The sequence below is a fragment of the Zalophus californianus genome, chromosome 7 (assembly GCF_009762305.2).
Source record: "Zalophus californianus isolate mZalCal1 chromosome 7, mZalCal1.pri.v2, whole genome shotgun sequence".
In the NCBI taxonomy this organism is placed as follows: domain Eukaryota; kingdom Metazoa; phylum Chordata; class Mammalia; order Carnivora; family Otariidae; genus Zalophus; species Zalophus californianus.
In genome coordinates, this window is record NC_045601.1 from 74,949,513 (window position 1) to 74,973,817 (window position 24,305).

Sequence of the window (24,305 nt, forward strand, 5' to 3'; positions counted from 1 at the left end):
GTATTTATTTTTTTAATTGAGATATAACTGACAACATTGTATTAGTTTTAGGTGTTCAACATAATGATTTAATATATGTATATATTGCAAAATGATTACCATAGTAAGTTAACATCCATTATCACCACATATGGTTACAATTTTTTTCATGTGATGAGAACTTTTAAGATCCACTCTCTTAGCAACTTTCAAATGTACAATACAGTGTTGTTAACTATAGTCACCATGCTCTACATGACATCTGCAGGACTTACTTAGAAGTTTGTACCTTTTGACAACCTTCATGCCACCCCCTACCCCCAATCTTGAGTAATCACCAATCTGTTCTCTATATCTATGAGTCTGGTTTTTGGTTTTGTTTTTTTTTTTAGATTCCACATATAAGTGAGCTCGTACAGTATTTGTCTTTCTCCATCTGACTTATTTCACTTAGCATAATACCCTCAAGGTCCATTCCTGTTGTCGCAAATATTAAGATTTCCTTCTGCTGAATAATATTCCATTGTGTGTGTGCCTGTCTGTGTATGTATCACATTTTCTTTATTCCTCCATCCATTGATGGACATTTGCATTGTTTCCATGTCTTGGCAATTGTAAATAATACTGCAGTGAACATGAGGGTGCAGATATCTTTTCAAGATAGTGATTTCATTTCCTTTAGATACCCAGAAGAGAAATTGCTGGATCATATGGTAGTTTTATTTTTAATTTTTTGAAGAATCTCCGTACTGTTTTTTCATAGTGGCTGCAGCAGTTTACTTTTCCCCTAGTAGTGCACCAGGGTTCCCTTTTCTCCACATCCTTGCCAACACTTGTTACTTCTTGTCTCTGGTAATAGCCATTCTAACAGACACAAGGTGATACCTCTTGTGGTTTTGATTTGCATTTCCCTGATGAGTGATGCTGAAAGCCTTTTCATGTACCTGTTGGCCATTTATTTATCTTCTTTGGAGAAATGTCTGTTTAGATAAGGATATTTACTGTTATTAACATTATTGTTAACATTTTTTTTATCATTAATATTATTATTGTTATTTTTTCAATTAATTATACTGATCACAAATGATCTTTTTTAAAGCGTGCATATTCTTGTGATTCAAAACAAATATTTCAAAAGAATGATATACCTAATAAAAATTGACATGAGTGTTTTATTTTAAATTACTATAATAAAAACAAAGACATTTAGAAGGTACTTGTCTCATTGTAGAAAATATAGGCTTTAGGCCTTAAAAATAACTTTCCAAACTCATTGCCAGAATTAAAATTTCACATCATGAAAATGTTAATGGCAAATCTTAACACACTAGAGTTGAACAATAAATAAAACCCTAATTATTTGTTTACCAAAAAATCGTGAACTAATGAATAACAATAGAAAGTTAACATTAATTGCAAAAGAAAAGACACATCCAAACAAAATAGTAAAGATGGTTTGTAAAAGGCAGCATTTTATTTGTTCTGTTCTTGATCAGTTGAATGCAGTAAATTATTCTGGAAGAGCCTAAACTCTGGCAGTAATAGTTGTAAAGCAGTGCTGATATGAAGCCCCCCCCCAATAGAGTGTTTTGTTCCTGATGTAGATGGCTCCCAGAAGTGTGCACTAAATGGACACCCACAGAAGTGTCCCAAGCTTCTGCATTCCCATACACAGTTTTCACTTTGTGAAGTCATGGGTCATCTCGGTGCCCTCAGGGCCTTGACCTTCTCTCCGGAGGTGGCACATACTTGGGAATGCAGCTCTCCACAGCACTGGGGCCAGTAAAAGGCTGAGCATGGTCACACTCAGGATTAGGAGGTACACCTCTGAGAAACGATGCCTGCTCTGTGTGCTTTGCCCCCAAGATGGAAGAGAACATGCTCCCTTGGGCCTCCGCAGCCATGATCCACTTGACATCCACGCTGGTCTTTAGCAGGAGGAGACAAGAACCAGAGATGCCAGAGCAAACTTCATGATCACCACTGACAAAGTGTAGGGACTGTCAGGACGCTGAGCTCCTACACCACAAAAGTGGGAAACAGACCTACATATGGATGCCAAGAAAATGATAACCAAGAAGTCACAAATAGGCTTAATTTAAGATAGGATCTCCTCGGTAACCATGTGGCCTTGGGAAGAGATGAGCCCAGCTCTATGGAGACATCCAACAGCTCTGTGACTATTAACATTAAAAAGATGAAAGCAGAGATTCCTAAGATACAAATTTTTTTATTCCCTTTGCTTTCCATACACAGCTTTAGATAATATGGTCCTATGAGGTGAATCTTTACAACAGTTTTATAGAAGAAAAGCAGCATGCATGGAGAAAAGAATCTGACCAACAAGCCCATATTCACAGGACAGCTATGACAATACTGAAATCAGTACCGGCCCCTGCTTGGATAAGTGTCGGCAGGCCAGCCATGACTAGGAAGCCCAGCAGCACATTCTGCACTTGGAGCATTTCATGCAGCATGGTCAGTGCTACTTTTGCACCCCAGGCACTACCCATGATGGACACGAAGGGTATACTCGATAAGGACAAGCAAGTAGAAATAAAGCTGCTCTGAGTGGGTCTGATCTGTAAGAGGTGTCCCCAGAATAAGCCAAATACAATCACTAGTCGTGTCATATGACACAGTCCTGGTAGGGCAATCTTCCCTACCTTTCTTAGCTTTGCTAGGGAAAATTCTAAGCCAATAAGAAAAAGAGTAAAGAACCCCAAATTCTCCTAATGTCTCCACTTGTACAATAAACTTAATCCTATTTAGTCCTGGAGTTCCCAAGTGTACCGCAAATAGTGTAACGAAACATTGTAAGCGGTCCTGTTGCGAACAGCTGGCTACAAGTAAAGATAGCATTCCTGTGTTAACTGTGTTCTTTGCAGAGTGGTGCGACTGGGTTGTCACTCTCTGGGGTTCTGGGAGTCAGCACGCTAAGACCCACATCATACTCCATTTCTCATTTTGTGCGATTTTGCTTGGAGTTGAACTCTTCCTCCACCCTCAGAACTGCCTCAGAATTGACCCCTTCTTTGACCGATGCATTGTCATCGAAAGTGTATTCTTCCATATCTTCCTCAGAGCAATATGCTGCCTTTCTCCCATCCTCAAGAATATCATCAGGGATGGATAAACTTTTGTTTTGATGTTGTGTATTTTTGAGGGTTTCACCTTGGTGTTTTCCTGCTGCCGGAAGTCCCACACATTCTGTCTTTTCCTTTATTATAGCCTTGCACAAGGCCTCCAGGTGCTGCATGCTGCTCTCCTTGCTCACATCTTCATAATCTCCTTGCAGGGCTCTCTGGAGGCCATAGATAGCCTGGAAGACTGTGCATTTCACTTCGATTCAGCTCTTTTTGGAAAATTTCAAATGTGTGTGCCTGGAACATTGTTTCTTCATCCCACAGGCCAGCATCTTTTTCCACTTCCACTTTCAGTTGGTAAAGAACCATAGTCTTTTAGCAAAGATGCCCAGAGAGTTTTCTGCAACTATGGAGGACCCACTGCTTCCTCTGAGTTCTAACTGCCCCTCTGCTTCATCAAGCTGTAACTTGATGGCGTGTTCCGATACTTCTTCTGGTTCCACAGCATCCACTAGCACATGAAGCATTAGAAGCAACATCCAGAAGTCATTTTTTTAATCCCTTCGTGATCCAATTTTAGAGGATAGTGCAAGACTGTCCAAAGATTTCTCCTAAGCTGAGCTTGCATTTTATTTATTTTTATTTATTTTTTATTTATTTTTTAAGATTTTATTTATTTATTGGACAGAGAGAGACACAGCGAGAGAGGGAACACAAGCAGGGGGAGGGAGAGGGAGAAGGAGGCTTCCCGCCGAGCAGGGAGCCCAATGCGGGGCCTGATCCCAGGACCCTGGGATCATGACCTGAGCTGAAGGCAGACGCTTAACAACTGAGCCACCCCAGGCACTCCTGAGCTTGCATTTTAGAGACCCATTTTCAGCTGATACCAAATGGGGCACCTGACACCACACGTAAGGAATTCTGGAGCAAGCAGTGTGAGTATGGCTGGAGCAGAGCCAATGAGTCCAGCATCAGTTACTTAGCTTCTTTGTAGCCTGGCCCATCCACAGCATGTCCTGAGTCTGGGTCAAACCTTCCTATATCCCTTTCTAGGTGGCAGGTGACGGGGCTGCCCCCCAGGGCAGGGGAAGGAGATTGGGTTAGGTTCGAGGATGGCCCTCACTACCCATTGCCCTCTCTGGAATGCAGTCTCTATTGTAATGTTATTTTTAATAGCAAAAAATGAGAACCCCTCTAATTATCCAAAAATAGACATTAAATAAATTATGACATATTATGGAATATTTTAACTATACAAAATACTTTAAAATATGTTATTGACATGGTACGATAGTCATAAGATATTTTTAAGTGACAGAAAATATGTTAAAATAATAGGCATGGAATGAGATTTTTTTTACAAATTAAAATTTTCTTTAGTTTGCAATATCAGATGTAGAGAACAGTTGTAAGAATGTTCATGAGAATGTTGTAAATGATCCGACCTAGACAGTCGGATTATAGGTGATCTTTTTCGTCTTTGTCCATCTGGATTTTAACTGTTTAATGCACTTGTTACAATGGGCATGTACTTATGAATAAATTTTTCAAGTGTAAAAAGACAGCACTTTTTACTGAGTTCTTGAGCCATAACACAAAAATACGTAATTTTTCATTATTTAGTACCAAAAACCTATTGCTTCTATTAGTGTTCTTTTCAAAGTGGTACTGTTATTAGTTAATGTTGTAATTTGGTATTTGCTGTCATCTCTTAGAAGAGACACTTTTCGTGTTACCACTTAATCGATACCAGTTATATGAAGGAATATTAGATATAACTGTATCATACAAGATAAGTTATACAGAGAAAAAAGGAAAATAGTATTCTGATGACACTTCTTCCTCTTACTTGTAGATTCTAAGTTAATACTCAGTTAATTTAACGTTAATATTCCAAAGGACTTTATTTTACATGTAGACACCATAATTACATTTCCCTGCATTTCCGCTAAGATGTCTTTATCTTAAGACAAAAAACTGTGTAGACTATTTTGCTATATTAGAATTTGTCAAATATTTATCCAAAAAAAGGGGGGGGCACATGAATTAGAATGCAGGACTATTTTGTCAAATATTCTTTTTACCAGAGAATTTAATTGAGCAGAATTTTTCAAACACGACTTTGCTTTCCTAATAGTGAAACCAGACCAATTAGGAAAAACTCATTAGTATTATGAGCAAAATAAGTCAATCAGAGAAAGACATGTATCCTATGATCTCACTGATATGAGGAATTCTTAATCTCAGGAAACAAACTGAAGGTTGCTGGAGTGGTGGGGGGTGGGAGGGATGGGGTGGCTGGGTGATGGACATTGGGGAGGGTATGTGCTATGGTCAGCGCTGTGAACTGTGCAAGACTGTTGAATCACAGATCTGTACTTCTGAAACAAATAATACATTATTTGTTTAAAAAAAAAAAAGGAAGATAGTAGGAAGGGAAAAATGAAGGGGGGGAAATCAGAGGGGGAGATGAACCATGAGAGATGATGGACTCTGAGAAACAAACAGGGTTCCAGAGGGGAGGGTGGTGGGGGGATGGGTTAGCCTGGTGATGGGTATCAAGGAGGGCACGTACTGAATCAGCACTGGGTGTTATACGCAAACAATGAATCATGGAACACTACATCAAAAACTAATGATGTAGTGTGTGGTGATCAACATAACAATAAAATAAAAAAATTAGTGGATAGCTTCTTTTCCTGTGTTTTAGCCTCTTCCTCTCTACTGCCTTCTTCCCATGCTTAAACTGCTTTAATTCTGAAAATAATTGCCTTGACCCTAACATTCTTTCCTCCAACAGCCCTTGTCATTCTTCCCATAAAAACATAAAAATAAAATATTTTTCTTGACCCTGTTTCCCTCCCATTTCCATCTCCATCTCCATCTCATTCTTTTCTTACCTACGCTCTTCCAAGGATTACTGTACACCTGCTGTCTCTGTTCTTCATCTTTTATTTATTCCTCAGCACACTGCCCTCCAGCTTCGGCTCTAGCATATATCACTAAAATGGCTCTCTGAAAGGTCATCAGGATGGAATCGCCAGATCCAGTAGTTATTTAGCATTTTCTTTCTTGATTGACCTTTCTTCTTTTGTTGCTACTTCTTCCCTTTGGTTCCATGGTACCATATACTTTCTTGCTTCCCACTCCTTTTTGATCATTTTTTTTTTTTTTACTTAGCCATCTTCCCCTGTATCACATTCTTCTGCCCTTTTCCCTAAATGTTTATCTTCATTTGGGTTCTCTCCTTTAGCCACTCACTGAATAGTGTTATCAATCCACATGACCTAAATACAACTGCAGGTATTCAAATTCCAGAGCTTTATCTCTGACTTAGATTTCTAGGCTGAGTTCCAAACCTGTATATCTAACTACCTTCTTGACATTGCCCCCCGAGCAACACACAGATAGGAAGCACAAGCTCATAAGTTCAAAACTGAACTATTTTCCTTGCAAACTTTTTTTCTAGTCATCCAAACAAGAAAACATATCGTTCTTGACTTTTTCCCCACCCATTCTATGCATTTAATCACACTAAATCCTGTTGATTTTTATCTCTTAAATATTTCCTCCCTCTCAACTTGCTTCTCTCTTGGGATTGTTGCCATATCCTCTCTCCTCAGTAATTGCAAGACCTCCTAACTTGTCTACATACCACCAGCCTCCAACTCCCAAATCTACTCCCCCCCCACTGCTCTCTGAATTTAGACTCTTTCAGCCTCCATCTGTTACCTGTAATAGATTATAGTTATATAATTTTATAGTTATATAGTTTATAATTTTAGTTTTATTTATGTATATAGTGTATATATACATTATATATTTATATGTATATAAAACCATATATATAATTACTGTTAGTATGTAGCAGAAGGCCCTGCATGATCTTATACCAGTTATATGAAGGAATATTAGATATAATTGTATATAATGCTTCTCCAGCATCAGCAACACTATAATACCTACAGTTTCATATATGTTCTGTGTTCTTGCTCCTTTTACATTTTGGGAGGCTTGGCATACAAATGGAGCTTGTATTCTGGGTCGTTACTCTAAGATACTTGATTGAGCCATTTCCTTAAGGAAATCCTCCTTACCAGTCTCCTCTTCTTTTTTTTTTCTCTTACACTGTTTTCAGTCTCTCTCTTGACATTAGCTTTCTTTTTTTTTTTTTAAGATTTTATTTATTTATTAGAGAGAGAGCATGAGTGGGGAGGAGCAGAGGGAGAAGCAGACTCCCGGCCTCCCATCTGAGCAGGGAGCCAGATGCGGGACTTGATCCCCGGACTCCAGGATCATGACCTGAGCCAAAGGCAGACACTTAAGCAACCGACTGAGCCACCCAGGCGCCCCTAGTAGCTTTCTGCTAGGATGAGCTTTTTGCCAGTATTCTTTGAGCCAAATAGGGGAAGATTGGGGGTCCTCCATACTGAGTATGTAAATTTGCATTTAATCTTCTTGTTTTCAAGTACGGCACCCTTGCACCCAATTATACCTGATGCCTGACAGTTATGTCTGTTTTCTTACAATTCAGATATCCTTTCTAGAGAATAAACTTGTAGTTTTTTAAATAAACCTCCAGAGTGTGGAGGGTTAGCCATCTGCGAGAAGGTGAGAAAAATGGACCTAGGTTATAACTACTTCTCAGCAGATTTTTGAGCAGCCTCCTGTTTTTCGCCTCTTCTTCATCCGCACTTTCAGAGGTACTTGGTGCCCCCTATAGCCAGGCCTTTTGAGAGTTCTGCTTTCTCAATCCAATTGCTTCTTAGCATTCCCCATGGCTGGCCAAGAATTCAGCTTTTTCACATCTACTCTCTGTTGCCATTTGCCCATCTGCCTTTTAGCTTCTAAAATTTTGTTAACTATCCTCTTCTGGTTCCTTGATCTTTTTTTTTTTTTATTTTAATCGTCTTTCTGTTGTTTTAGTAGAGTATATTTGGGGGAGGGAAAACTAAATTATGTGTTCAGTCCCTCATTTGGCCAGTCCAGCCTGCCTCCATGTCTTTGCACATGCTTGCCCTGTCGGAGGTCCTTGACCTCTTATGTTAATCCTTTGATACTGTACTCTCGGGTAGCATATACTCCTAATGCTGTGGCCCCTGATTCAACAAAATTACTTCTGCTCCCCTTGCTTCTAGTTCTGTCTGATCTATTTAGTTAATGGCACATGAGGATTATAATTATTTGATTACATATCAGTCTCCTTTGCTAGTTATAGTAATTCTAATCAGATTTAACAAATTACTGCATTAGTAAACATCCTTTGATCAGTGTTAAATACTAAGTACTCTAAAAGTCATAGTACAGAGATAAACTTCAGCCTGTCTTTGCGTAACTAAAAATTTAGTTTTCAATCTCAAAACAAAAATTACTTTGGAACAATTTATTGTGAAACTTGCATTTTTGTGCAATATTGTCTTGCCCCATTTACTCCCTTGACTGTAGTGAAATTTAAATCAAAGTAGTACCAGGAAGTAGGTCTAGGACATGTGCAAGAATCATGTTCAGTTAAGTTTTTGGTAGTGCTAAAAGTGTCTTTTTGATTTTTATTAACCAATTCTATGAAGAGAAGTTTATGTCCTCATGAGATGTTTTAAATAGAAGGCTCTGCCATCCAATGTAGACAGATTTATTTTCTCTTATTTGAGGTAATATGTACAAACTTAAAACATCTTGGCTTTTAATACACAATGATCCAGCATAACCATAAAAAGATGTCACCACATTATAGTTTGGATCTCCTGAAATATTTTATTCTGTCTGTTCTTAAATGCCCAGGTCTATTTAAAATCAAAATGATAATACAAACACAGTGATTGCTGGTAATACTTCAACTTTGATTCTTCAGCTGGTTAAATCTTGTGGTTCTGGTAGAATCCATAGAGACCCTTAAAATGATAGAATCTCGGGGTTGGGAGGGAGATTAGAGTCCCTCAAATCCAGACTTTGGGCCAGTTTACTTCAAGAAGCCTGAGATTGAGATAGCTTGAGCTACTATTAGCGAATGACTACTTATCTGGTTACTGGATACTTAACACCTCTCTGAAGTTCTCTTTTTTTCTATTTAACAGCTCTTGTGAGCCTGTCGTGTTGTCTTTTCTACATAGATCGCTGTAGTTTTACATAGGCTCTCATTTTATTTATTGTATTTATTATTTTTTTGAGTATAGTTGACCCACAATGTTATGTGAGTGTCAGGTGTACAACCCAGGGATTCAATAACGCTATATGTTATGCTGTGCTCACCACAAGTGTAGCTACCATCTGTCACCATATGGCACTATTACATTACCATTGACTATATTTCTTACGCTATGCCTTTTATCCCTGTGACTTGTTCATTCTATAACCGGAAGCCTATATCTCCTACTGCCCTTCCCCCATTTTGCCCATCCTCCCTCTCTGGCAACCATCAGTTTGTTCATTCTCTGTATTTATAGATCTGACTCTACTTTTTGTTTGTTTGTTCATTTATTTATTTATTTTGGTTTTTGCTTTTCTATTTTGTTAATTATAAAGGCAAGTTTCCCCACCCAAACCCAGAAATCAGTGATAAGAATAATAACAGGAAAAACCCCTACACCATATCATAAAAACCCGTGAGCACAGGTGAGGTGTGTCCTGGGGGCAGGGAATGGACAGAGGCCCGGCCACCAAGGATCAGGCAGAGATATCGGGGCGTGGAGGCTGCCATCCCCTCAGCCTACTGGCCTCCTCTGGGTCTTCACCAGCAGGAACACAGCACGCAAACTTCAGTGCAAGAGGCTCGTAAACCATGGCACTCTTCTTGGAGCCCATGACCAGGTACTGGTTGTCAGAAGACACATCACAACACAGGACATCCGTAGGCTCCTCTACCTGAAACAACCTTTGTGGAGAAGGTGCCGCTGTGCAGTGGATCGCCTCGTCCATGTGGTCACAAAATAGCTCCCACAGAAGGCAGACTTGAGGTTGTGGTGGTTGACGGATAAGGACTGCCTTAAACTTCTCCCTCTGGTGCGTGTGGAGAATTATGATATCGCTTGTTCTCAGGCCTACTAGCACCCCCTCACTGGGGCCGTGGGTAATGCTAAGATCTCATGCCGTAATTCATGCTGCTGCAACCTCTGGTAGCTCCTCAGGTCCCAGGAATATAGTCTGGTGTCTTCACCTCCTGTCCAGAACTTATTGCCTGCGATGTCCACACAGCGGGACATTTTGTTTTTTAGATGCCACACATAAGTATTTGTCTTTCTCTGTCTGGCTTTCTTCACTTAGCCTAATATCCTCTAGGTCCATACATGTTGTTGCAAAGGGCAAGATCCCATTATGGCTGTGGAATACTCCAGTGTGTGTGTGTGTGTACACACCACATCTTCTTTATCCATTCTCCTCTCAGTGGACACTTGGGTTGCTTCCAAATCTTGGCTATTGTAAATAATGCTGCAGTAAATATAGGGGTACATATATCTTTTTGAATTAGTGTTTTCATTTGTTTGCAAATATATCCAATAAGAGGTTAATATCCAAAATATGTAAAGAACTTATACAATTCAACACCAAAAAACAAATTATCTGATTAAAAATAGGCAGAGGACCTGAATAGACATTTTTTCAAGGAAGACATACAGATGGCCAACAGACACATGAAAGGATGCTCAACATCACTCATCATCAGGGGAATGCAAATCAAAGCTACAATAAGATTATAACCTTATACCTGTCAGAATGGCTAAAATAAAAAAGACAAGAAATAACAAGTGTTGGCAAGTATGTGCAGAAAAAGGAACCCTTGTGCACTGTTGCTGAGAATGCAAATTGGTGCAACCATTGTGGAAAACAGTATGGAGATTCCCCCCAAACCTAAAAATATAAATACCATATAATCCAATAATTCCATTGCTAGGTATTTCCCCAAAGAGAACAGGTTTTCATTTTAAATAATGTATAGAAGAGAAACCTCTACTTAATATATGACTTACCACAGTTCATACTTTATTATAATAGTGGCTCAAAATTGCAAGCATTTTATTTTCATGTTTTACATTATTTCTAAATAAAAAACATGCGACACACAGGTCTTCAATAATTATCATTTATTGTGATCTTATTTATGACTACCAAATTCTACAAGAAAGAAACAAAGAACCAAAGAATTGAAAAGAACAAACATACTATACTGATGGTAAAATGCTTAATTCATCTTTGGTACTTGGCATATGTAACACTTCATCATTGTGTCATGCATCAAACCTATTCTAAATCTTTTTTTTTTTTTTAAACCAGATATGGGTGTTTAAAGTTTAACTAAGTTTTGCTACCTTGGTGAGTGATCTAGGGATCGTTATAGGTAGAGTGTTATTTAGAGGAGTAACATGTAGATACAGCTGGAAAATACTGCAGGAGGGTCCAAAGTTTTATTTCAGACATGAGCCAATAAAGTAGTTGAGCTACATAATTACGTTTAAAAGCAAGAAAACTGCTCTGTGATCTGTGAAAGCTTATATGTCAAAGTAGTAAATGTAGAACTGGTGAAGTTTCTGTGACCCTGGGGCATGATGAAAACAACTCAGTCTTCATCCTAAATAAATTTTACATTAATTTTGTCTAGCACATTTGGAATCCACCCATGATTATTACAGGTAGGAAGCCAACTAAAGGACACATAACATCAGATTTTAATTGCTATTAACTGTCAGTTTTTCAGATTGAAGATTAAAAGATTAAATTCCAAATGTATTGAAAACCTCATTACCACCACCACCATTATCAGCAAGCATTTACTGGGCACTTACTTTGTGTAGACGGGATCAGCAGTAGGTTTCAGAGTCCCTAGAATAATTAGGTGGGAGAATCTAATAGCGCTTAGTACTGTTTTGTCTCACACAGTGCAACTAATTTACAGATGAGGGAACTAATATACAAAATAATTTCTCTAGGGGTGCCTGGGTGGCTCATTCAGTTAAGCATCTGCCTCAGATCATGATCCCAGGGTGTCCCTCTCCCTCTGCATCTCCCCCAGCTTGTGCTCTGTCTCTCTCACTCTCTCTCAAATAAATGAATAAAATCTTTAAAGCAAAACAAAACAAAAAAACAAAATAATTTCTCTAAATTCATCCAGCTGGAGTCCACATAAGAATCCAAACCCCATGCTCTTATGCATTAAATCACCACATTAAGTCACAGAATCTTTTTGGGAAATTATCAAGAATAGTAGTGAGTGGCTATCCTAAAATATTGATGTCAGTAGCCTGAGAATTTCACCTCATCTATAATCATGGGGTTGGACAACTGCAGGTTCCCTTTCTGTACCAGTTACCCTGTTGTGTGATGAGCTAAAGATGTGAATAAAGATTGCAAGCTTTGGATTTGGCAGGATCTGTTTGAGGATCACTGCAGACGATTTCTTACTTGTTTCAGGAACAGCGTCTGTAGCAGTGGCGGGCATCCTTGCGGCTCTTCGAATAACCAAGAACAAACTGTGTGATCAAACAATACTCTTCCAAGGAGCTGGAGAGGTACCTGCCTTATACAATACTTTCTTTCCCTTAAATTAATGAACAGACTTCATCTTAATTATTCATCAATTTGAAGTTTGAGGTATTCTTTCAATTTTTAGTATATTGCAGGCTATAGGTTTTATTGAAAGATTCCCCAGTTAAGTGTTGAGGCATATTCATTTGTCATAGGAGACTTTAGTATAGAGGTATACTTTATACAATCTTAAATTTCTGGAGATTATCAAATGGTGGCGTGGGTTTTTGTTTTTCATATTTTGCGGGAACAAAAAAGTTTACATTGTGTGATTATGTATAAAAGCCTTTAAGTATTTAGGCTCTTATATCTGATGCTTTTAGTATCCTCCAGTGGCACATATGAGTTTTCTTAATTTGACTCACGAGTCACTGCGCACTTATATAACAATATACAAGTTTTTAAGAGAAAAATATTTGAATTGGAGACTTGTCGTGCATTATAACTGTTCACATGCAAAAGAACCAAAACATTTACAGTTGCTGGAAGGAGATGGCAGCAAGACAAAAGTAGGCTGTTTTCTGTTCTTTTTTGCTATGAGTTAATCATTTGAAAGAAGAAAACTAGACTCCAATGATAATTCACCCCCCAAAATAGAAATTAAAATGTCAATTGAGTTTGAGCTTCTTGTGAGAAAACTGCCCAGATCTGTTCAGAATTATAGAATGTAATGAATGGAGAAATACTTTGTGGCTATATATATTTTAAGAAGCTTTAAATTTTCAAATTGAATATGATTGGGGTGCCTGGGTGGCTTAGTCGTTAAGCATCTACCTTTGGCTCAGGTCATGATCCCAGGGTCCTGGGATCAAACCCTGCGTCGGGCTCCCTGCTCCACGGGAAGCCTGCTTCTTCCTCTCCCACTCTCCCAGCTTGTGTTCCCTCCCTCACTGTGTCTCTCTCTACCAAATAAATAAATAAAATCTTTAAAAAAAAACAAATTGAATTTGATTAAGTGTATTACACTGGTAGAAATTGTGTAGAGTTGGTTTTGATTTTACTTGTTCTTAAAATGAAATACACAAAACTGATACTTAAGTGCCAAGATGTAAACATGTCAGAGTATTCAGAATATAAATCACAAGTTCATTTTCACGTCAAAATAAAAATCAAGGCTAAATTACATCTTATTAAAATTTGAGTTTTTTATTTGTGTGGCTGTTACATGCTGTATTTAATTTTAGTCAACTTCTTTGAGTTCAAATTCTTTGAATTTCCAAAGGGTTTTTGATGAATGGTACAGGCCAGTTCTTAATACTCAGCAGGGCAGAGGTATTCATGGTTGGATGATTCAAAACTGGCACTTGTTTGTCCCTGAAAAGGTCTTGGACATTCACAGATTATCACAAAATTTATCAAATACCAAAGAAGTTGATTCCTTTAATCTTGCAAGAGATTTCACAGTACTTTCTTTGTCCAAATTAATAGAGTAAATAAATGCTTGGGGACAGAGATTTTATGGGTTTTATTCTATTGTCTAATTGGTCAGGTTCCCATCCAAATGACCAGGCTTCATTCTTCAAATTCAATTAGAGGAGCTGGGGCCCAACAATAAACAATACAGTCCAATAAGCAAGGCTGACCAGGTCATTCTTTTAAGTTCAGTATTTCCTCATTGGAGCAAATCTTAATTGCATTAATAGGATTAAAGATGGTGACAGTCAAGGATATCACTGGTTTATCTGTAGCTATAGAGCAAGCCACATAATAGTGGTTCTGTTGTGATAAGAAAAGTAAATAATTGTCCTTTAGCTTACCCCAAATGTGACAGAAATACTTGGCTCCCAGTATAAATGAATGAATATAACTGTTTCGGTCAGTAGATCCATTCTCTTCTTTCTTATTAACACAGATAAAATGGAGTGAAGCATAACTCTTGATAAGTTATTATGTGGAACAACTTTTTAAAGTTTTGTTTTCATAACGTTCTTCACAGGCTGCCTTAGGGATTGCACACTTGATTGTTATGGCCATGAATAAAGAGGGTTTACCAAAAGAGAAAGCCATGAAAAAGATATGGTTGGTCGACTCAAAAGGATTAATAGTTAAGGTAAGAATTTGTCATTTTCAACTGAATAAAAATTAATGTGCCATTCCGGATGCCCATCTCAAAGATTACTACTACTTCCACTTGTCCTACCCCCAACACTGGTTAAATGCATAGCCATTATGCATGAATGACCATGTCATACAATAATACTGATACTCTTCTGAAAAAGAAGACTGGCTCAGCTACAGAATTGACCCGTGAAGTACAGAGGCCCCTAACAACTCTATGGGTTGTCAGTGCATTTGAATTAGTCTCCAGAGGAGGCAGTTTGATGCTGATACAGCTGAACGCCTAGGTATAGCTCCTTTTATTTAGGGCTGTCTGTCAAATTGCACCCTAACTAGGAAAAAAAAAGAACAAATGATGAAATAGCTACTCTTCAGCCTGCTACTTTCTCTTGACTAAATTCTTGAGGGTTTGAAAAAAAACAGTATTTGAGAAGGGCTTTAATAAATGGGCTGCTTCAATGTTAAATACAAGGTTGTTTCCCCAGCTCTAATAGAGATAACAGGAACTACTTCGTAGGTTATTGTGAGAACCAAATAAGATTAGGTAGGTTGACCATGTTGCTACATAGTTACAAGACATTAATATTGCTTCTTTACCATCTGTGCACATTAAACACTCTTCCTTAAACCGCCAGAAAAAAATACTTGTAAATTTCCTTTCTACATGAAGATGAATTTTTAAAATAACCAGTGATAAGCACAGACTTCAGGAACGTAATATAGAAGAAGCAAATGTGAAGGTGTACAAACTTTCTGGAAAACTAGCTTATGTGTATCCAAAGCCTTAAAAATTTTATGTTTCTGGGATGGCTGGGTGGCTCAGTCGGTTAAGCATCTGCCTTTGGCTCAGGTGATGATCTCAGGGTCCTGGGATTGAGTCCCGCATTGGGCTTCTTGCTCAGCGGGGAGCCTGCTTCTCCCTCTGCCTGCCACTCCCCCTGCTTGTGCTTTCTCTCTCTGACAAATAAATAATCTTTAAAAAAGATAAATAAAAAATAAAATTTTATGCTTCTGATCCAATAGTTTCCATTGTAAGAATATATCTTATAGGCTAGAGATGTACACAGTCTTTTATGGTTTTTTTTCTTTTTTTAAGTTTTTATTTAAATTCTAGTTAGTTAACATACAGTGTAATATTAGTTTCAGGTGTACAATGTAGTGATTTAACACTTACATATACCTGGTGCTCATCACAAGTGCCCTCCTGGATCCCCATCACCTATTTCACCCATCCCCCACCCACCTCCCCTCTGGTAACCATTGGTGTGTTCTCTGTAGTTAAGAGTCTCTTTCTTGGTTTGCCTCTCTCTCTTTTTCCCTTTGCTCATTTGTTTTGTTTCTTAAATTCCACACATGAGTAAAATCATATGGTATTTGTCTTTCTCCGACTTACTTATTTCACTTAGCATAATACTCTAGCTCCATCCATGTTGTTGCAAATGGCAAGATTTCATTCTTTTTTATGGCTGAGTAATATTCCATTATGCATACATACATATAGGAGGAGTAGGGTAGAGTACAGGCAGGAATCTAGCCAGACTCCTTGGGTGTCTGGAAAATGATGTGGCCATTACTGTTGAAAAGGAATAACGAACAGACCAAGTTTAGGAGAAAGATAATGCAATCCAGTTTGGACATAGCAAGTTTAAGGTACCTTTGCATATCTCATCCAGATATATATATGAATACACACACACACACACACACACACACACACACATATGGATGCCACATCTTTTTTTATCCATTCATCAGTCAGTGGACAGTTGGGCTGTTTCCGTAATTTGGCTATTGTAGATAATGCTTCTATAAACATCAGAGTGTATGTATGGATTCCTTCAAATTAGTATTTTTGTATTCTTTGGGTAAATACTTAGTAGTGCAATTGCTGGATCATAGGGTACTTCTATTTTTAACTTTTTGAGGAACCTCCATACTGTTTTCCAGAGTGGCTCCACCAGTCTGCATTCCCACCAATAGTGCAAGAGTGTCCCATTTTCTCCACATCCTCGCCAACACCTGTTGTTTGTTGTGTTGTTGACTTCAGCCATTCTGACAGGTGTGAGGTGATATCTCATTGTAGTTTTGATTTGTATTTCCCTGAGGATGAGTGATATTGAGCATCTTTTCATGTGTCTCTTGGCCCATCTGTATGTCTTCTTTGAAAAAATGCCTATTTGTGTCTTCTGCCCATTTTTTAAATTGGATTATTCATTTTTGGGGTATTGAGTTTTGTAATTTTTTTAATGTATTTTGGATACTAACCCTTTATCAGATATGCCATTTGCAAACATCTCCCATTTTGTTGCCTTTTAGTTTCATTGTTTATTTCCTTTGCTGTGCAGAAGCTTTTTATTTTGATGTAGTCACAATAGTTCATTATTGCTTTTGTTTCCCTTGCCTCAGGAGATGTATCTAATAAGAGGTTGCTATAGCCAATGTCAAAGAAGTTACTACCTATGTTCTCCCTTAGGATTTTAATTGTTTCCTGTGTCACATTTAGGTCTATAATCCATTTTGAATTTATTTTTGTGTATAGTATAAGGAAGTGGTCCAGTTTCATTCTTTTGTATGTTGCTGTCCAGTTTTCCCAACACTATTTGGTGAAGAGACTCTTTTTCCCATTGGATATTCTTTCCTGCTTTGTTGGAGATTGACAACAAACTCTTCGGTTCCATTGATCTATGTGTCTGTTTTTGTGCCACAGTGTTTTATGTTTAAGGATGTTATCACAGCATTACTTAGAATAGTGATATGTTTTATTATACAGCCATTATAAGAGTAATATGCTGTCTTAGCTGAAGAAAAAAAAGTAATATGTTGTGTTTACCTAAATAAAGGATGATTGTGAAATAATTGCGGAGTAGCCAGATGAATAGAATATACAGTCTTAAGGTTTTTTTTTTAAAGAACAATAAATAACATTAAAAGATTAGCAATATAATGTTAGATGAAAAAAGGAAAAGACCATGTTATATGTTACTATTTTATTTTAAAAATTGAGTTGCATTGTTGCCTGGGTGACTCAGTTAAGTAGCTGACTCTTGATTTCGACTTGGGTCATGATTCTGGGCCATGGGATTGAGCCCTGTGTAGAGCTCCATGCTCAGCGGGAGTCTGCTTTAGGTTCTCTCTCTCCTTCTCCTTCTGCCCCTTCCCCAACCTTGCTTGCATGCATGCACGCTGTCTCTCAAATAAATAAATAAATCTAAAAAACACTGCGTTGCATATAAAATTACAGAAGTAAATGTATAAAATATGTATTAGCTTAAAACATTATTTTTAATGCCTTTCTGTATATTCCAAATTCTTCTTAGCAATTGTGTTCTTTTAGAGCTATAAAAAATTTTTTTAATTAATACAGACTTTGCGTTAAAGAGTGTATGCATAACTCTTTGTCGCTAATGAGTATCTGTAAGGAAGTAAAACAAGACAGGAAGTACTTTTACAATATCTCCTGAGAACCAAATAATCATTTTATTAATTGTATTAACTTGAAATGTAATTTTTTATAATATATAAGAAAGCATAAAGTTTAAAGTTTTTTGGCTTAAAAACTGCTATGGCTTTCAAGAATCAGCATAAATAGAAAAAGTTGTACATTGTGGCCACTCATATTATGGTCATGAAATGAGATTTACTGAATGAAATTACCTCTGGGTCAGGCTCTGGGACTCAGTAAATCCCTTGATTTCAGGAGGCTCACAGACTAGTGGGAAAAACTCAAAACAAGCTGAAAGTTATGTCTCTATATGAAAATGTTATAGAAATATGTCCTGGGCACCTGGGTTGCTCAGTTGGTTAAGCGACTGCCTTCGGCTCAGGTCATGATCCTGGAGTCCCGGGACTGAGTCGCACATCGGGCTCCCTGCTCAGTGGGTAGTTTGCTTCTCCCTCTGACCCTCCCTCCTCTCATGTGCTCTCTCTCTCTCTCTCTCTCTCTCTCTCTGATTCTCTCTCTCTGTCTCAAATAAATAAATAAAATCTTAAAAAAGAAAAGAAAAGAAATATGTCCTTAGTGCCAGGGGTGCCCTGGAAATGATGTTCCCAGCTGCACTGACGAGAATAATGAGAATGCCAGGAGGGTTGCTAGAAAAGGTGTCTCTTCACCTCAGTTTGAAAGGAAGAGTTAGGAGTTTATCTTGAGTCTCCATGAACATCTGAAATGCCTCCTATCTGAAAGTGAGACAGGGAAGTATAATGGAAAGTTCGCTAGGAGATCTTGGCTGAACCTGTGGATCATGTCTTTCATTTCTGTGTCTTCAAAGCTCTACATAGTGTCTAGCACATAATTGACAGTAAATATTTTGTTAATAAATGAATTGATTGATGAATGGTCTTCCAGGCAGAAAAACAGCATTTGCAAAAAGAAACATTTCACTATAAGAGGTATTTAGGGATTAGATTTGAAAGGAAGCAGAAGGCTCTTCTAAATCCTGGCAATGAGCAATTGAAGCAACTTATACAGAGGAGGTTTGTGTCTTGTCAATCTAGGCATTGTGGAGGATGGATTGAAATGAGGTGTAACTGAGTAAAGGAAACTGGTTACAAAGCTGTTGTAGTAATACAGATAAAAATTAATTGGTGCCTGAAATAAAGCAGTAATTATGGGGGGTGAGTAAAAGACATTTGATTCAGTAGATGTTTAGCAAATAGGATTGGCATGCTTAGTAACCACTAAATATGGAAGGAGGAGTAGGGTAGAGTACAGGCAGGAATCTAGCAGGACTCCTTGGGTGTCCGGAAAATGATGTGGCCATTACTGTTGAAAAGGAATAACGAACAGACCAAGTTTAAGAGAAAGATAACGTGATCCAGTTTGGACATAGCAAGTTTAAGGTACCTTTGCACATCTCATGGAGATGTCCCCTTGGCAATCAGAGGTACAAGACTGATGCTCAGGATCAGGGTCTGGGCTCCTGGAGATAAAGATTTCAGGAATATCTGCATGTAAAAAGTTGGAGCCATGGAAAAAGCTATACAAATTGCATTGTATTTAGGGATGTAATACATGTAAATATCTTAAAAAGTGAAAGTCTGTGACTATGGATTTCTTTTGTGATTTCTAATGACATTTTTATGTGAAATCTTTATAAAAATATACAGATTTTAGCATCTCAAATAATTTTAGTGTAGACTTACTGAACTGAGACTCCAAATTCCATGGATTATAATACTTAGAATAACTGTGAAGTTTGTTGCCTAGACCTAATCAGTCATTCTTACCTCATGTCTTTTACTTGCCAAAATAAAGAACTGCATATATTCTGCTTGCCAAGATAAAGTTACATTTCAAAAGGTTGTTATATATTTAACAGCTTGTGCGCTATTTAATATTAAAGAAACATGAAGCTTCAATTTACCACTTTTTTTTCAAGTTTTTAAAAAAAGTCAAAATTATGTTGATTTTTGTTGCGGAACTAAGTCTAAGGATAACTAGTAAATTAATATAATCTTGCTTTCAAATTTTCATGACTTTTTGTTGTTCTTTATCCTTAGTACTTTCACAACCTCTCCTGAGAACCAATAAGAATCATTTTATTAATTTTACTAACTTGTCATGTAATTGTTTATAATACGGAAAAATATACCAAACTCCTTCACTTTTTAAAGACATAAAACCAAAAACTAAAAAGTATGGTGTGTGGTTGCCTCGTTTATGGAGTTCCATCATCATCAGACCAGATTATAATTATTCTGACAGTGAAATGGCATTGGCAGTCCGCAAGGAGGGCCCTGTCTGTAGATGCAGAGAGGGGCCCGATTCATCTCTGATGAACTGATGACCTGGCAGCAGTACTGGGCCAGTGCCATGGGGCCAAACGTCCAAGCAGGCGTGGATTCCAAGAGAAGGCAAACAAAAGCACTTGTGGAAGGGGTCCTCTAGCACCTGTGTGTAGGAAGGAATAAATATTTATCAGAAACAATCCATAGTTAATTTTTTATACCTATTCTGGGTCAGGAAGTGCTAACCCCAAATCTTGATGGTCTTTGCCACCTATCCTCTCCACCCGTACCAGAACATCTGTGCTTTTGAAAAAGGTGGTAATTCAGTATGGCTAGCCCGTATCTTTTGTCTTCTCCTAAGAGTGAGCACAAAATAAGGGGGTAGGGGAGATTGAAGAAATAATAACACTCAAAAGAAATTCTCAGCTATCCGTGATACATTTGGTATAATTAAAGACTCGTAAAAAAAGAGAAACACACAGGATTTAGGATTTCTTCGATAAGAAATGCCTATGTGCACTTTGCCAAAGGAAGGCAAAAAGCATTTCAGTAAGGGATCCTGGAAGTGGGAATGAACAGAAAAGAAGTCTTCTATACCCATATCCAGCTGATAGGAGTAGGGTAAAGAATGTGGATTCCCAATCAGATTTTGCAAGAAGGAGGAAAATGAGCCATTGGTGCAGAAAACAGAAAGTCTTCATGAAGGTGTGGGCATTTGCCTTAATGTTGCCGATCTAGAGGTCACATTCCAGTAGTTTATTCTTCTAAACCACATCTTCAAATAGACTTTGAAAATGGTATAGAAATTACCAGAGAGACCTTTATTTTTGTCTTTTGATTCTTCTGTTTTTGGCAAGTAGAGGCTTTCGGTAGTGCTAGTATTCCATTTCATGATTCCTGGCCTTCCTAAATCTCCAGCAAGAATCAATCCTTTGGGGGAGAGGCTGTGGGTAATCTGTGTTTCTTACTGGGTGGATGTCTTATGGTCAAGATCTGGCTTCGGTTGGCTGGGAGCTAGCCGTGCTGTTGGTGTGATTCAGAAAGTAAAGTGTTCATGCTGAAAGCATACATCTTTGCCTTTCATATAATATGTATCCATTTTCTTTGTGATTTGCTTCTCATTCCAGGAAATATAGAGGATTTAAACCACATTAAATTTTTTTTTAAGATTTTATTTATTTGTTTGGACAGAAAGAGACAGCAAGAGAGGGAACACAAACAGGGGGAGTAGCAGAGGGAGAAGCAGGCTTCCTGCTGAGCAGGGAGCCCGATGCGGGACTCGATCCCAGGACCCTGGGATCATGACCTGAGCTGAAGGCAGATGCTTAACGATATTTTTCACTAAATGATTTAAAGTTGTCAGTCAAAAAAAGCAGTACTAGAAATCTGTGATTAATAATTTGTTATTCTGAAACTTTTCTTCTTTAGTAAAAGAAAAATCATTTTATACATTTTTGAAAACATACCACATATCTTTTTAAAATGCATCTAGTAGAAATCTGATAAATTGTTTGGTGCAGTGATTCTCAAAACTGGTAATCATCCTAGTCACCTGGGAGACTTTAAAAAAATAGGCCCAGATTCCAGAGCCTCCTCCTGGACTTGAATTAGAATATCTAAAAGCAGGGCTCAGGAATCTCTCTTTCCTGAGGTGAGTCTGGTGCTCAGTTAGCTTTGGAAAGTTCAGATCTGGCTCACTTTTCATCACACTGTCATCCTCACTAATCCAGACTGTTTCAATAGATGGAGAAATCAACATCCATGGACGTCTCAAAGGATATGCCCTAGGTCATGAGTAAAGGGAAGAGCCTGGGGACTGCGATCCTGAGCCTTAGTCCCATGTTCTGTCTCCAGCATTTGTAGATGGTATTTTCTGTGTCTCACTCGGGAGCTTTTATTTACTTTCTGAATATCATGAGTAGTTATCAGGAATAACATAAATTTATTTGCTGTTGGCTCCTAGAATGCATTCTGCTACTGGTGATTTATTCAAGTTCCTAGCCAACAAAATTTATCACAAATTAATGGTATATTGACAGCAATGAATTGTGTGGACAACGTGGTAAAATACATTTAAAATTTTATTTTTTTGAAGATTTTATTTGTTTATTGACAGAATGGGGGTGTACAAGCGGGGGGAGGGGCAGAGGGAGAGGGAAAAGCAGGCTCCCACTGAGCAAAGGAGCCCAATGTGTGGGGCTCGATCCCAGGACCCTGGGATCATGACCTGATCCAAAGGCAAACTCTTAACCAACTGAGCCATCCAGATGCCCCTACATTTAAAATTTTTTTAAATTTACAGTTTTGGATAATCTGAGACATAGGTCTCAGGAAAATACTTTGAATTATTGAAGTACGAATGGGGATCATGTCCGTCACTTTCAGATTACTAAGCGTCTTCTAAACTCATTTTACATCATGGATTTGCAGGTCCCCATTCAATATAAACAGGCAAGACCCCCTTCTTTTGTTTGCATTTTGCAGCAGCACAGTTCATGCTGTACCAGGTTGAATTCAGTTATTTCAGCTGCTAAAAAAAATCATTTCTAAGACTTTTATGCTAGTTTTATTTTCTCACGTGGGAGGCTACTTCTTGCCTGGTGATCTAATGAAAATGAACAGATTGCCATTTTTATGGAGATCGTATGTGAATTTATTTTAAACTGTATACCAGAAGCAGCTTGGATGTATTTGCCTTGTCATGTAGTTTGTCAGTAGTTGAATGGTCAAAAACTGGTTGTTTTCTCAGACTGGGAACACCAGATGCTTTGGGCCAGGCTGTTTTTCTATGGATTGTGTGGAATCTTACTGTTTGACAAGCCTAAGCACTTTTTAAAATAAAGCAGTGGTGTATTTTCCTCTTTTTTTAGTATTTCCTATTCCTATTCTATTGATAATTCTGAAAATTTTATAAACGTTCTTTTCTCTCACCATCCTTTCTGTGGGGTTTCTCCTTTCTATTTGATGTAAATCCCAAGGAAAGACTGATTATATTTTACTGTTATTAAAGAAGAAAACATGATACTAGAATGCAGTAATACAACATTTAAAGCCAGATCTAGGAAGTGTGGTCTTCCTTGACCATATTCAACATTGGTTATTCTTTTGATGGAGTGCAGTTTTCAGTTGTGTGGTATATAAAGGGGAACAAGAGCATCTGAGAGTTCAGTTGAGCCACTAACCCGTGATAGGGAAGAGAGATGGGTTCAAGTAGGAAAGTAGATTAAAAACATTGGGGTTCCTCACCTGGGAAAGGAGACAGTGTGATTCAGTATCTGTTTTCAAATACACAAAATATTATTTTTTTTAAAAGTTTTATTTATTTGAGAGAGAGAGGGAGAAGAGAGAGTGCAAGCGGGAGGAGGAGCAAAGGGAAAGGGATGAGCAGGCTCCATGCTGAGTGCCGGAGTCCATGGTTGGGCTCGATCACACGACCCTGAGATCATGACCAGAGCTGAAACCAAGAGTCAGATGCTTAACCACTTGAGCCACCCAGGCACCACCCCCAACACAAAGGATTACTTAAGGGCACTGATACAAAATTGAACAAAAAGAAATTGTATTAAATTGCAGTAAGCAGGAATTTGGGAATAAAAAGCAATTGTTTAAGTATGGAGAAATGGTAGAATTTACATTGCCTTGGATCTTTAAAAATGTATAGACAGTTTCTTGGTTTTAATGTTTTGGTCATTGGCCTTCCCAGAAGAAAAGGGTTTGTCAAAGCAATTTCCTCCTGATTGTGTGTGTGCTATGTTCAGAGATGAAATGAAGAGACTACTAGCCTAAAGGTATGGATTGGTTAGATTTTAGGTTAAATTGATATAGAAGGAGACCCCAAAATATGGTAACTTAAACAAGTTAAAATTTATTTCTCTGTCACCTGATAGTATAGAGGTAGGCAGAAGAGAGGCATCTGTGCATCCATCTCTCCCGGGGTACAAA

The 24,305-nt window shown here is 38.0% G+C and overlaps 1 protein-coding gene and 1 pseudogene across 1 annotated transcript in view; one reads left to right on the top strand and one right to left on the bottom strand.

The window, feature by feature from the left end:
* ME1 (malic enzyme 1) overlaps positions 1-24,305 on the top strand; it is a 192,920-nt gene that overhangs the window by 145,074 nt on the left and 23,541 nt on the right. The window contains exons 8-9 of the mRNA XM_027602107.2: positions 12,465-12,562; positions 14,515-14,628. Of these exons, the coding sequence (XP_027457908.1) occupies positions 12,465-12,562; positions 14,515-14,628 (212 nt within the window). The remainder of the gene's footprint in view (positions 1-12,464; positions 12,563-14,514; positions 14,629-24,305) is intronic.
* Positions 1,692-3,604, bottom strand: LOC113926766 (annotated as a pseudogene).